General features: G+C 53.6%; 1 protein-coding gene across 1 annotated transcript in view; it reads left to right on the top strand.

Annotated features, from left to right (window-relative positions):
* The window catches only part of LOC128908197 (mucin-5AC-like), a 58,201-nt gene that overhangs the window by 34,514 nt on the left and 9,771 nt on the right, over window positions 1-13,916 (top strand). Inside the window, exons 32-41 of the mRNA XM_054197881.1 lie at window positions 732-1,201; window positions 1,616-1,634; window positions 3,243-3,349; window positions 3,749-3,901; window positions 4,400-4,769; window positions 9,360-10,169; window positions 10,203-10,329; window positions 10,526-10,749; window positions 11,616-11,790; window positions 11,971-12,221. Coding sequence (XP_054053856.1) covers window positions 732-1,201; window positions 1,616-1,634; window positions 3,243-3,349; window positions 3,749-3,901; window positions 4,400-4,769; window positions 9,360-10,169; window positions 10,203-10,329; window positions 10,526-10,749; window positions 11,616-11,790; window positions 11,971-12,221 — 2,706 coding nt within the window. The remainder of the gene's footprint in view (window positions 1-731; window positions 1,202-1,615; window positions 1,635-3,242; window positions 3,350-3,748; window positions 3,902-4,399; window positions 4,770-9,359; window positions 10,170-10,202; window positions 10,330-10,525; window positions 10,750-11,615; window positions 11,791-11,970; window positions 12,222-13,916) is intronic.

Genomic DNA, 13,916 nt, shown 5'->3' with positions numbered 1-13,916 from the left:
CAACCACCACCGCCCCAACCTCCACCACAGTCACGACCTCCACCACCACCACCACGCAGCCCACCTCCTCGGAAACCACAACGCAAACCTCCACCAGCACCACCAGCCCCACGCCAACACCTTCCACATCCCACCCCACCGAGATCCGCACCACCACCCCGTCCACTACCACCTGTGAACCCGAAGTGTGCTCCTGGAGCGAATGGTTCGACGTCGACTTCCCCTCTGCGGGACCCAGCCAGGGAGACTTCGAAACCTACCAGCACATCCGCGCCGCCGGGAAGAAAGTCTGTCAACAGCCAAAGGAAATAGAGTGCCAGGCGGAGGACTACCCAGAGGTTTCCATCCAACACGTCGGACAGGTCGTGCAGTGCGACGTCAACTTTGGACTGGTGTGCAAGAACGAAGACCAGACTGGCAAATTTAAGATGTGCCTCAACTACAGGATCCGCGTCCTCTGCTGCACTCCTAACTACAATTGCCACGTCACCACACCCTTGCCCACCACCAGACCCACCATCACCACCTTCCACAGATCAACCACCACCGCCCCAACCTCCACCACAGTCACGACCTCCACCACCACCACCACGCAGCCCACCTCCTCGGAAACCACAACGCAAACCTCCACCAGCACCACCAGCCCCACGCCAACACCTTCCACATCCCACCCCACCGAGATCCGCACCACCACCCCGTCCACTACCACCTGTGAACCCGAAGTGTGCTCCTGGAGCGAATGGTTCGACGTCGACTTCCCCTCTGCGGGACCCAGCCAGGGAGACTTCGAAACCTACCAGCACATCCGCGCCGCCGGGAAGAAAGTCTGTCAACAGCCAAAGGAAATCGAGTGCCAGGCGGAGGACTACCCCGAGGTTTCCATCCAACACGTCGGACAGGTCGTGCAGTGCGACGTCAACTTTGGACTGGTGTGCAAGAACGAAGACCAGACTGGCAAATTTAAGATGTGCCTCAACTACAGGATCCGCGTCCTCTGCTGCACTCCTAACTACAATTGCCACGTCACCACACCCTTGCCCACCACCAGACCCACCATCACCACCTTCCACAGATCAACCACCACCGCCCCAACCTCCACCACAGTCACGACCTCCACCACCACCACCACGCAGCCCACCTCCTCGGAAACCACAACGCAAACCTCCACCAGCACCACCAGCCCCACGCCAACACCTTCCACATCCCACCCCACCGAGATCCGCACCACCACCCCGTCCACTACCACCTGTGAACCCGAAGTGTGCTCCTGGAGCGAATGGTTCGACGTCGACTTCCCCTCTGCGGGACCCAGCCAGGGAGACTTCGAAACCTACCAGCACATCCGCGCCGCCGGGAAGAAAGTCTGTCAACAGCCAAAGGAAATCGAGTGCCAGGCGGAGGACTACCCCGAGGTTTCCATCCAACACGTCGGACAGGTCGTGCAGTGCGACGTCAACTTTGGACTGGTGTGCAAGAACGAAGACCAGACTGGCAAATTTAAGATGTGCCTCAACTACAGGATCCGCGTCCTCTGCTGCACTCCTAACTACAATTGCCACGTCACCACACCCTTGCCCACCACCAGACCCACCATCACCACCTTCCACAGATCAACCACCACCGCCCCAACCTCCACCACAGTCACGACCTCCACCACCACCACCACGCAGCCCACCTCCTCGGAAACCACAACGCAAACCTCCACCAGCACCACCAGCCCCACGCCAACACCTTCCACATCCCACCCCACCGAGATCCGCACCACCACCCCGTCCACTACCACCTGTGAACCCGAAGTGTGCTCCTGGAGCGAATGGTTTGACGTCGACTTCCCCTCTGCGGGACCCAGCCAGGGAGACTTCGAAACCTACCAGCACATCCGCGCCGCCGGGAAGAAAGTCTGTCAACAGCCAAAGGAAATCGAGTGCCAGGCGGAGGACTACCCAGAGGTTTCCATCCAACACGTCGGACAGGTCGTGCAGTGCGACGTCAACTTTGGACTGGTGTGCAAGAACGAAGACCAGACTGGCAAATTTAAGATGTGCCTCAACTACAGGATCCGCGTCCTCTGCTGCACTCCTAACTACAATTGCCACGTCACCACACCCTTGCCCACCACCAGACCCACCATCACCACCTTCCACAGATCAACCACCACCACCCCAACCTCCACCACAGTCACGACCTCCACCACACTCCCGACCTCCACCACCACCACGCAGCCCACCTCCTCGGAAACCACAACGCAAACCTCCACCAGCACCACCAGCCCCACGCCAACACCTTCCACATCCCACCCCACCGAGATCCGCACCACCACCCCGTCCACTACCACCTGTGAACCCGAAGTGTGCTCCTGGAGCGAATGGTTCGACGTCGACTTCCCCTCTGCGGGACCCAGCCAGGGAGACTTCGAAACCTACCAGCACATCCGCGCCGCCGGGAAGAAAGTCTGTCAACAGCCAAAGGAAATCGAGTGCCAGGCAGAGGACTACCCCGAGGTTTCCATCCAACACGTCGGACAGGTCGTGCAGTGCGACGTCAACTTTGGACTGGTGTGCAAGAACGAAGACCAGACTGGCAAATTTAAGATGTGCCTCAACTACAGGATCCGCGTCCTCTGCTGCACTCCTAACTACAATTGCCACGTCACCACACCCTTGCCCACCACCAGACCCACCATCACCACCTTCCACAGATCAACCACCACCGCCCCAACCTCCACCACAGTCACGACCTCCACCACCACCACCACGCAGCCCACCTCCTCGGAAACCACAACGCAAACCTCCACCAGCACCACCAGCCCCACGCCAACACCTTCCACATCCCACCCCACCGAGATCCGCACCACCACCCCGTCCACTACCACCTGTGAACCCGAAGTGTGCTCCTGGAGCGAATGGTTCGACGTCGACTTCCCCTCTGCGGGACCCAGCCAGGGAGACTTCGAAACCTACCAGCACATCCGCGCCGCCGGGAAGAAAGTCTGTCAACAGCCAAAGGAAATAGAGTGCCAGGCGGAGGACTACCCAGAGGTTTCCATCCAACACGTCGGACAGGTCGTGCAGTGCGACGTCAACTTTGGACTGGTGTGCAAGAACGAAGACCAGACTGGCAAATTTAAGATGTGCCTCAACTACAGGATCCGCGTCCTCTGCTGCACTCCTAACTACAATTGCCACGTCACCACACCCTTGCCCACCACCAGACCCACCATCACCACCTTCCACAGATCAACCACCACCGCCCCAACCTCCACCACAGTCACGACCTCCACCACCACCACCACGCAGCCCACCTCCTCGGAAACCACAACGCAAACCTCCACCAGCACCACCAGCCCCACGCCAACACCTTCCACATCCCACCCCACCGAGATCCGCACCACCACCCCGTCCACTACCACCTGTGAACCCGAAGTGTGCTCCTGGAGCGAATGGTTCGACGTCGACTTCCCCTCTGCGGGACGCAGCCAGGGAGACTTCGAAACCTACCAGCACATCCGCGCCGCCGGGAAGAAAGTCTGTCAACAGCCAAAGGAAATCGAGTGCCAGGCGGAGGACTACCCCGAGGTTTCCATCCAACACGTCGGACAGGTCGTGCAGTGCGACGTCAACTTTGGACTGGTGTGCAAGAACGAAGACCAGACTGGCAAATTTAAGATGTGCCTCAACTACAGGATCCGCGTCCTCTGCTGCACTCCTAACTACAATTGCCACGTCACCACACCCTTGCCCACCACCAGACCCACCATCACCACCTTCCACAGATCAACCACCACCGCCCCAACCTCCACCACAGTCACGACCTCCACCACCACCACCACGCAGCCCACCTCCTCGGAAACCACAACGCAAACCTCCACCAGCACCACCAGCCCCACGCCAACACCTTCCACATCCCACCCCACCGAGATCCGCACCACCACCCCGTCCACTACCACCTGTGAACCCGAAGTGTGCTCCTGGAGCGAATGGTTCGACGTCGACTTCCCCTCTGCGGGACCCAGCCAGGGAGACTTCGAAACCTACCAGCACATCCGCGCCGCCGGGAAGAAAGTCTGTCAACAGCCAAAGGAAATAGAGTGCCAGGCGGAGGACTACCCCGAGGTTTCCATCCAACACGTCGGACAGGTCGTGCAGTGCGACGTCAACTTTGGACTGGTGTGCAAGAACGAAGACCAGACTGGCAAATTTAAGATGTGCCTCAACTACAGGATCCGCGTCCTCTGCTGCACTCCTAACTACAATTGCCACGTCACCACACCCTTGCCCACCACCAGACCCACCATCACCACCTTCCACAGATCAACCACCACCGCCCCAACCTCCACCACAGTCACGACCTCCACCACCACCACCACGCAGCCCACCTCCTCGGAAACCACAACGCAAACCTCCACCAGCACCACCAGCCCCACGCCAACACCTTCCACATCCCACCCCACCGAGATCCGCACCACCACCCCGTCCACTACCACCTGTGAACCCGAAGTGTGCTCCTGGAGCGAATGGTTCGACGTCGACTTCCCCTCTGCGGGACCCAGCCAGGGAGACTTCGAAACCTACCAGCACATCCGCGCCGCCGGGAAGAAAGTCTGTCAACAGCCAAAGGAAATAGAGTGCCAGGCGGAGGACTACCCCGAGGTTTCCATCCAACATGTCGGACAGGTCGTGCAGTGCGACGTCAACTTTGGACTGGTGTGCAAGAACGAAGACCAGACTGGCAAATTTAAGATGTGCCTCAACTACAGGATCCGCGTCCTCTGCTGCACTCCTAACTACAATTGCCACGTCACCACACCCTTGCCCACCACCAGACCCACCATCACCACCTTCCACAGATCAACCACCACCGCCCCAACCTCCACCACAGTCACGACCTCCACCACACTCCCGACCTCCACCACCACCACGCAGCCCACCTCCTCGGAAACCACAACACAAACCTCCACCAGCACCACCAGCCCCACGCCAACACCTTCCACATCCCACCCCACCGAGATCCGCACCACCACCCCGTCCACTACCACCTGTGAACCCGAAGTGTGCTCCTGGAGCGAATGGTTCGACGTCGACTTCCCCTCTGCGGGACCCAGCCAGGGAGACTTCGAAACCTACCAGCACATCCGCGCCGCCGGGAAGAAAGTCTGTCAACAGCCAAAGGAAATCGAGTGCCAGGCGGAGGACTACCCCGAGGTTTCCATCCAACACGTCGGACAGGTCGTGCAGTGCGACGTCAACTTTGGACTGGTGTGCAAGAACGAAGACCAGACTGGCAAATTTAAGATGTGCCTCAACTACAGGATCCGCGTCCTCTGCTGCACTCCTAACTACAATTGCCACGTCACCACACCCTTGCCCACCACCAGACCCACCATCACCACCTTCCACAGATCAACCACCACCGCCCCAACCTCCACCACAGTCACGACCTCCACCACCACCACCACGCAGCCCACCTCCTCGGAAACCACAACGCAAACCTCCACCAGCACCACCAGCCCCACGCCAACACCTTCCACATCCCACCCCACCGAGATCCGCACCACCACCCCGTCCACTACCACCTGTGAACCCGAAGTGTGCTCCTGGAGCGAATGGTTCGACGTCGACTTCCCCTCTGCGGGACCCAGCCAGGGAGACTTCGAAACCTACCAGCACATCCGCGCCGCCGGGAAGAAAGTCTGTCAACAGCCAAAGGAAATCGAGTGCCAGGCGGAGGACTACCCCGAGGTTTCCATCCAACACGTCGGACAGGTCGTGCAGTGCGACGTCAACTTTGGACTGGTGTGCAAGAACGAAGACCAGACTGGCAAATTTAAGATGTGCCTCAACTACAGGATCCGCGTCCTCTGCTGCACTCCTAACTACAATTGCCACGTCACCACACCCTTGCCCACCACCAGACCCACCATCACCACCTTCCACAGATCAACCACCACCGCCCCAACCTCCACCACAGTCACGACCTCCACCACCACCACCACGCAGCCCACCTCCTCGGAAACCACAACGCAAACCTCCACCAGCACCACCAGCCCCACGCCAACACCTTCCACATCCCACCCCACCGAGATCCGCACCACCACCCCGTCCACTACCACCTGTGAACCCGAAGTGTGCTCCTGGAGCGAATGGTTCGACGTCGACTTCCCCTCTGCGGGACCCAGCCAGGGAGACTTCGAAACCTACCAGCACATCCGCGCCGCCGGGAAGAAAGTCTGTCAACAGCCAAAGGAAATCGAGTGCCAGGCGGAGGACTACCCCGAGGTTTCCATCCAACACGTCGGACAGGTCGTGCAGTGCGACGTCAACTTTGGACTGGTGTGCAAGAACGAAGACCAGACTGGCAAATTTAAGATGTGCCTCAACTACAAGGTCCGCGTCCTCTGCTGCACTCCTAACTACAATTGCCACGTCACCACACCCTTGCCCACCACCAGACCCACCATCACCACCTTCCACAGATCAACCACCACCACCCCAACCTCCACCACAGTCACGACCTCCACCACCACCACCACGCAGCCCACCTCCTCGGAAACCACAACGCAAACCTCCACCAGCACCACCAGCCCCACGCCAACACCTTCCACATCCCACCCCACCGAGATCCGCACCACCACCCCGTCCACTACCACCTGTGAACCCGAAGTGTGCTCCTGGAGCGAATGGTTCGACGTCGACTTCCCCTCTGCGGGACCCAGCCAGGGAGACTTCGAAACCTACCAGCACATCCGCGCCGCCGGGAAGAAAGTCTGTCAACAGCCAAAGGAAATCGAGTGCCAGGCGGAGGACTACCCCGAGGTTTCCATCCAACACGTCGGACAGGTCGTGCAGTGCGACGTCAACTTTGGACTGGTGTGCAAGAACGAAGACCAGACTGGCAAATTTAAGATGTGCCTCAACTACAGGATCCGCGTCCTCTGCTGCACTCCTAACTACAATTGCCACGTCACCACACCCTTGCCCACCACCAGACCCACCATCACCACCTTCCACAGATCAACCACCACCGCCCCAACCTCCACCACAGTCACGACCTCCACCACCACCACCACGCAGCCCACCTCCTCGGAAACCACAACGCAAACCTCCACCAGCACCACCAGCCCCACGCCAACACCTTCCACATCCCACCCCACCGAGATCCGCACCACCACCCCGTCCACTACCACCTGTGAACCCGAAGTGTGCTCCTGGAGCGAATGGTTCGACGTCGACTTCCCCTCTGCGGGACCCAGCCAGGGAGACTTCGAAACCTACCAGCACATCCGCGCCGCCGGGAAGAAAGTCTGTCAACAGCCAAAGGAAATCGAGTGCCAGGCGGAGGACTACCCCGAGGTTTCCATCCAACACGTCGGACAGGTCGTGCAGTGCGACGTCAACTTTGGACTGGTGTGCAAGAACGAAGACCAGACTGGCAAATTTAAGATGTGCCTCAACTACAGGATCCGCGTCCTCTGCTGCACTCCTAACTACAATTGCCACGTCACCACACCCTTGCCCACCACCAGACCCACCATCACCACCTTCCACAGATCAACCACCACCGCCCCAACCTCCACCACAGTCACGACCTCCACCACCACCACCACGCAGCCCACCTCCTCGGAAACCACAACGCAAACCTCCACCAGCACCACCAGCCCCACGCCAACACCTTCCACATCCCACCCCACCGAGATCCGCACCACCACCCCGTCCACTACCACCTGTGAACCCGAAGTGTGCTCCTGGAGCGAATGGTTCGACGTCGACTTCCCCTCTGCGGGACCCAGCCAGGGAGACTTCGAAACCTACCAGCACATCCGCGCCGCCGGGAAGAAAGTCTGTCAACAGCCAAAGGAAATCGAGTGCCAGGCGGAGGACTACCCCGAGGTTTCCATCCAACACGTCGGACAGGTCGTGCAGTGCGACGTCAACTTTGGACTGGTGTGCAAGAACGAAGACCAGACTGGCAAATTTAAGATGTGCCTCAACTACAAGGTCCGCGTCCTCTGCTGCACTCCTAACTACAATTGCCACGTCACCACACCCTTGCCCACCACCAGACCCACCATCACCACCTTCCACAGATCAACCACCACCACCCCAACCTCCACCACAGTCACGACCTCCACCACCACCACCACGCAGCCCACCTCCTCGGAAACCACAACGCAAACCTCCACCAGCACCACCAGCCCCACGCCAACACCTTCCACATCCCACCCCACCGAGATCCGCACCACCACCCCGTCCACTACCACCTGTGAACCCGAAGTGTGCTCCTGGAGCGAATGGTTCGACGTCGACTTCCCCTCTGCGGGACCCAGCCAGGGAGACTTCGAAACCTACCAGCACATCCGCGCCGCCGGGAAGAAAGTCTGTCAACAGCCAAAGGAAATCGAGTGCCAGGCGGAGGACTACCCCGAGGTTTCCATCCAACACGTCGGACAGGTCGTGCAGTGCGACGTCAACTTTGGACTGGTGTGCAAGAACGAAGACCAGACTGGCAAATTTAAGATGTGCCTCAACTACAGGATCCGCGTCCTCTGCTGCACTCCTAACTACAATTGCCACGTCACCACACCCTTGCCCACCACCAGACCCACCATCACCACCTTCCACAGATCAACCACCACCGCCCCAACCTCCACCACAGTCACGACCTCCACCACCACCACCACGCAGCCCACCTCCTCGGAAACCACAACGCAAACCTCCACCAGCACCACCAGCCCCACGCCAACACCTTCCACATCCCACCCCACCGAGATCCGCACCACCACCCCGTCCACTACCACCTGTGAACCCGAAGTGTGCTCCTGGAGCGAATGGTTCGACGTCGACTTCCCCTCTGCGGGACCCAGCCAGGGAGACTTCGAAACCTACCAGCACATCCGCGCCGCCGGGAAGAAAGTCTGTCAACAGCCAAAGGAAATCGAGTGCCAGGCGGAGGACTACCCCGAGGTTTCCATCCAACACGTCGGACAGGTCGTGCAGTGCGACGTCAACTTTGGACTGGTGTGCAAGAACGAAGACCAGACTGGCAAATTTAAGATGTGCCTCAACTACAGGATCCGCGTCCTCTGCTGCACTCCTAACTACAATTGCCACGTCACCACACCCTTGCCCACCACCAGACCCACCATCACCACCTTCCACAGATCAACCACCACCGCCCCAACCTCCACCACAGTCACGACCTCCACCACCACCACCACGCAGCCCACCTCCTCGGAAACCACAACGCAAACCTCCACCAGCACCACCAGCCCCACGCCAACACCTTCCACATCCCACCCCACCGAGATCCGCACCACCACCCCGTCCACTACCACCTGTGAACCCGAAGTGTGCTCCTGGAGCGAATGGTTCGATGTCGACTTCCCCTCTGCGGGACCCAGCCAGGGAGACTTCGAAACCTACCAGCACATCCGCGCCGCCGGGAAGAAAGTCTGTCAACAGCCAAAGGAAATCGAGTGCCAGGCGGAGGACTACCCCGAGGTTTCCATCCAACACGTCGGACAGGTCGTGCAGTGCGACGTCAACTTTGGACTGGTGTGCAAGAACGAAGACCAGACTGGCAAATTTAAGATGTGCCTCAACTACAGGATCCGCGTCCTCTGCTGCACTCCTAACTACAATTGCCACGTCACCACACCCTTGCCCACCACCAGACCCACCATCACCACCTTCCACAGATCAACCACCACCGCCCCAACCTCCACCACAGTCACGACCTCCACCACACTCCCGACCTCCACCACCACCACGCAGCCCACCTCCTCGGAAACCACAACACAAACCTCCACCAGCACCACCAGCCCCACGCCAACACCTTCCACATCCCACCCCACCGAGATCCGCACCACCACCCCGTCCACTACCACCTGTGAACCCGAAGTGTGCTCCTGGAGCGAATGGTTCGACGTCGACTTCCCCTCTGCGGGACCCAGCCAGGGAGACTTCGAAACCTACCAGCACATCCGCGCCGCCGGGAAGAAAGTCTGTCAACAGCCAAAGGAAATCGAGTGCCAGGCGGAGGACTACCCCGAGGTTTCCATCCAACACGTCGGACAGGTCGTGCAGTGCGACGTCAACTTTGGACTGGTGTGCAAGAACGAAGACCAGACTGGCAAATTTAAGATGTGCCTCAACTACAGGATCCGCGTCCTCTGCTGCACTCCTAACTACAATTGCCACGTCACCACACCCTTGCCCACCACGAGCCCCACTATCACCACTACTACCATACCTGAACCATTATTCAGCAGCACTTCTACCTCTGCATTAACACCATGTTACTGTAAAATTGGGGATGCTATTTTTTCACCTGGTTAGTTTACCTGTTTTCATCATTCTTGATATCTTTTATTTAACACTTGCTTTTTATTTTTCATCACATTTTCCTTATTTTCTCGTTAATATGTTCCAATTTTTTTCTTGGGATTTTGCAGTACCTTGATTAATTTGTGTGTTTTTTTGTGTTTTTTATCGTTGTATAGTAACCTATTTTCTGGTTTTTTTTTTAGGGGATTTGATTTACAACAAAATGGATAGTGATGGATGTAGATTTTATGCCATCTGTAGTCCAACGTGTACAGTTGAACGACACACTGCATATTGTAACATTACCACTCCTCTAACCACTACTTCCCCTGAATGGTCTACCATAACAACCTCAGTTCCTCTGCCTACCACTTCTACAAGAGTTCCTTTTCACGGTTGTGTATCTTCTACTTACCCTCCCCTACAAGTATGTAGTTTCTTTGTTATGTTACGATTAATAACATCAGTGTTAGGTTGACACCAGAAAGAAACTGTTTGCAGTCTTCAAACTTTCTATGTTCAGATCGCCAGAATAAGTGCTGCTGATGATGAGCAATATACACGTGATAAAATTTGTACGTCTTCTTTATATTTTTTTTCATACTGGGAAAGCAAGCTACAATAATCTTTTCTATTGAATTTATTGCTAGTCAAACACTTTCTGATGCACAGCATTGTATAAATAACAAACCTTCTTACTGAAACAATAGAGGAAGTTTTCTTGTGCATTTTTTTTCTTCACTCAATAGAAACATTTAAGCTACTGTGCAGGCTTTTATCTGTTTCTGTCCTCTTGCCCTCTTATCTGCACTTCTGTACACATTCTTTTTTTTTTTTCGATAGTGATGGTCTGTGCTGACAGGCATGTACAGTATGCACAGCAAGTATAAAGGACATTAGTTCCCTTAACCTAAGACCTATCTCCCCAAACCTCAGAAGAGCTCCTCATGAAGAAGAAACAGTTGAAATTAAGGTTCCCACTTCCTTTTAGCATTAAAAAATTAATTGTTTAGTATGTTGACAACCTTGTCCTACCAGTGATTTTCATTTTAGTATTTGCTTCAGATTAGGAAAACAAACCAGTTTCTGATCCTCCATATTATGGTCAGAATTATTAATACCTCTGGTCAACATTGCAAATCACTATTACCACAATTGAAGAGAAGTAACACATATTAATTTCCTTTCCAACACCACCATTTCTGGAAACAATATACCATTAAACTAAAAAGATGAGTAAAGTTCATATCTGTTTGCAAACTCCTGTGACAGCAATTTTTGTTCATTTTGCAGATTGGACAAAGATACAAATTAACCAACTGTACAGAACTCGTGTGTAAGGGAGACAACAAGGTAGAAGTAATTCCAACGCACTGCCCACCTGTAAAGGAAATTACCTGTGCGAACAAATATCCGGCAATACTGGTACCTGATGAAAACGGCTGCTGTTACCATTATGAGTGTCAATGTAAGCACCAGTAGATTAAGGAACAACCTTTTTTGCAAAACGTAAAACTTTTCACAGATTATATGGGCATTTTGTTTTCTTAGGGTTGCTCTATAAATTGTATAAATTCACTTCAGTTTCTCAGTTTTTTCTTCTACACTAATTTTATTTTTCATCTTCTAAATATTTTCTCTCTACCAGGTGTGTGCAGTGGATGGGGTGATCCTCATTATATTACTTTTGATGGAACCTATTATACTTTCCTTGAAAATTGCACTTACGTCCTGGTGAAACAGATTGTACCTAAATACGACAACTTCCGTGTTTACATTGACAATTATTATTGTGATGCAAAAGATGGACTTTCCTGCCCTAAATCCATTATTATTTTCTACAAATCTGCAGAAGTGGTGCTGACCCGTCAACTCATGAATGGTGTCATGACCAATGTGGTAAAATACTAAGTTTTTTATTTCTGTATTTTTTCAAAAAAGAAATAAGGTCCATAGATCTTACTGATTCTCATTTGAAATATAGTCTGTTAGAATATCATATAATGGAGGTGATGAAGGCAGAGAGTATCATTAGGATAAAAAAAGAAGATTATACCAGTTTCTAAGAACAAAATGTCAGAAACGGCTTAGCACTATGCAGATATGAATATAGTATGTGCATGTATAAGTATATATAACTAACATTAGGAAACAGACTAATACAGCTGATAGAGAGAGAAGACAGAAGGAATGCTTACATCGGTGCTTGATTCATGTTTCATGAAAATTAGTACATTGTGCTATTCACTTATGTAAACAAAGACATTACGAAGAAACATGAATGCATATCACAAGCATGATTCTTCTCTCATGGAGAACATGGGTATAGATCCCTTAGCAGCTGGATGACTAGGCACTGCTTCCTCTGCATAAGGAACTTCAGGCACCAAACAGAGCCATCACATGCTTCCCCGTCCAATTGCCTGCCAGGAAGGGATGTATAGCTGAAGAAAGGTGGGGCCTACAGGAAGGATGGGGAGGGACTCTTTATGAGGAAGTGTAATGATAGGACACGGGGTAACGCCCTCAAACTGAAAGAGGGGAGATTTAGATTGGATATCAGGAAGTTCTTTACTGTGAGGGTGGTCAGGCACTGGAACAGGTTGCCCAGGGAAGTTGTCAATGCCCCATCCCTGGAAGTGTTCAAGGCCAGGCTGGATGAGGCTTTGAGCAACCCGGTCTAGTGGGACATGTCCCTGCCCAGGGCAGGGGCATTGGAACTAGATGATCTTTAAGGTCCCTTCCAATCTGAACCATTCTGTGATTCTGTGTGATTCTGTGAAAAGGGGTAACTGGGGGTGTCACTTTACCTTCGTGATCATTCACTAGCGCTCGCAAGCCAGTGAAAATGCAAAGTCAGTCTCACTGTTACACTGGGGAAATTATTAGTTGATTAGAGAACACAAAGAGGTAGGAGGAAAAGTCTGCCCCAATATGCACTCTCCTCCTACAGAGCCATGCCAAGTTCTCCTTACCTACAGTCAGAAAGGTATGCCGAAATAGTTAGTCCATTGAAAGAAAACCCTGTGAAGGAAAACAGTAACTGACAGTTTTAACTCTTACTGTATCCCAATTCGATGAGGAGAAAGTTGCAGAATAATTCACGACAAAAACTTACTAAGCAAGTATGTCCACCTTCATTAGCTCATATAAGACAGAGACTGCAAATGGAACACCTTAGATTAACAAAAAAATATGACTACTATATAAAATTGGCACCAGGGAAATTTGACTTCATTTCGAATTCAGACAACTCTTCCAATGCCAAGCAACATGTAATATAGGGAAAGTGTGATTTTGCAGCAAAATTATTACATAATAATGGCAGGAATATTTCTGGAGTTAAAGAAAACTACCACTCATTTTCATATGAAAAATGTTTACAATAAACAAAATGATGAGGGTTACAAAGAAAATACTTGGATTTAGAATGCTGTGCATTAGCACACACAATCCGCACAAACATCGTACCTAGAGGCCACTTAGATTATTATCACACTGTAGCAATATAGCAATACAAGCTGAGATATTAATAAGATATTAATATTGCGATGCCGATGGGTATTGGATGTGATGCACAACAATACCGTGTTA

The sequence above is a fragment of the Rissa tridactyla genome, chromosome 4, assembly GCF_028500815.1.
Source record: "Rissa tridactyla isolate bRisTri1 chromosome 4, bRisTri1.patW.cur.20221130, whole genome shotgun sequence".
NCBI lineage: Eukaryota > Metazoa > Chordata > Aves > Charadriiformes > Laridae > Rissa > Rissa tridactyla.
This window is presented reverse-complemented; position numbering and strand designations above follow the sequence as displayed.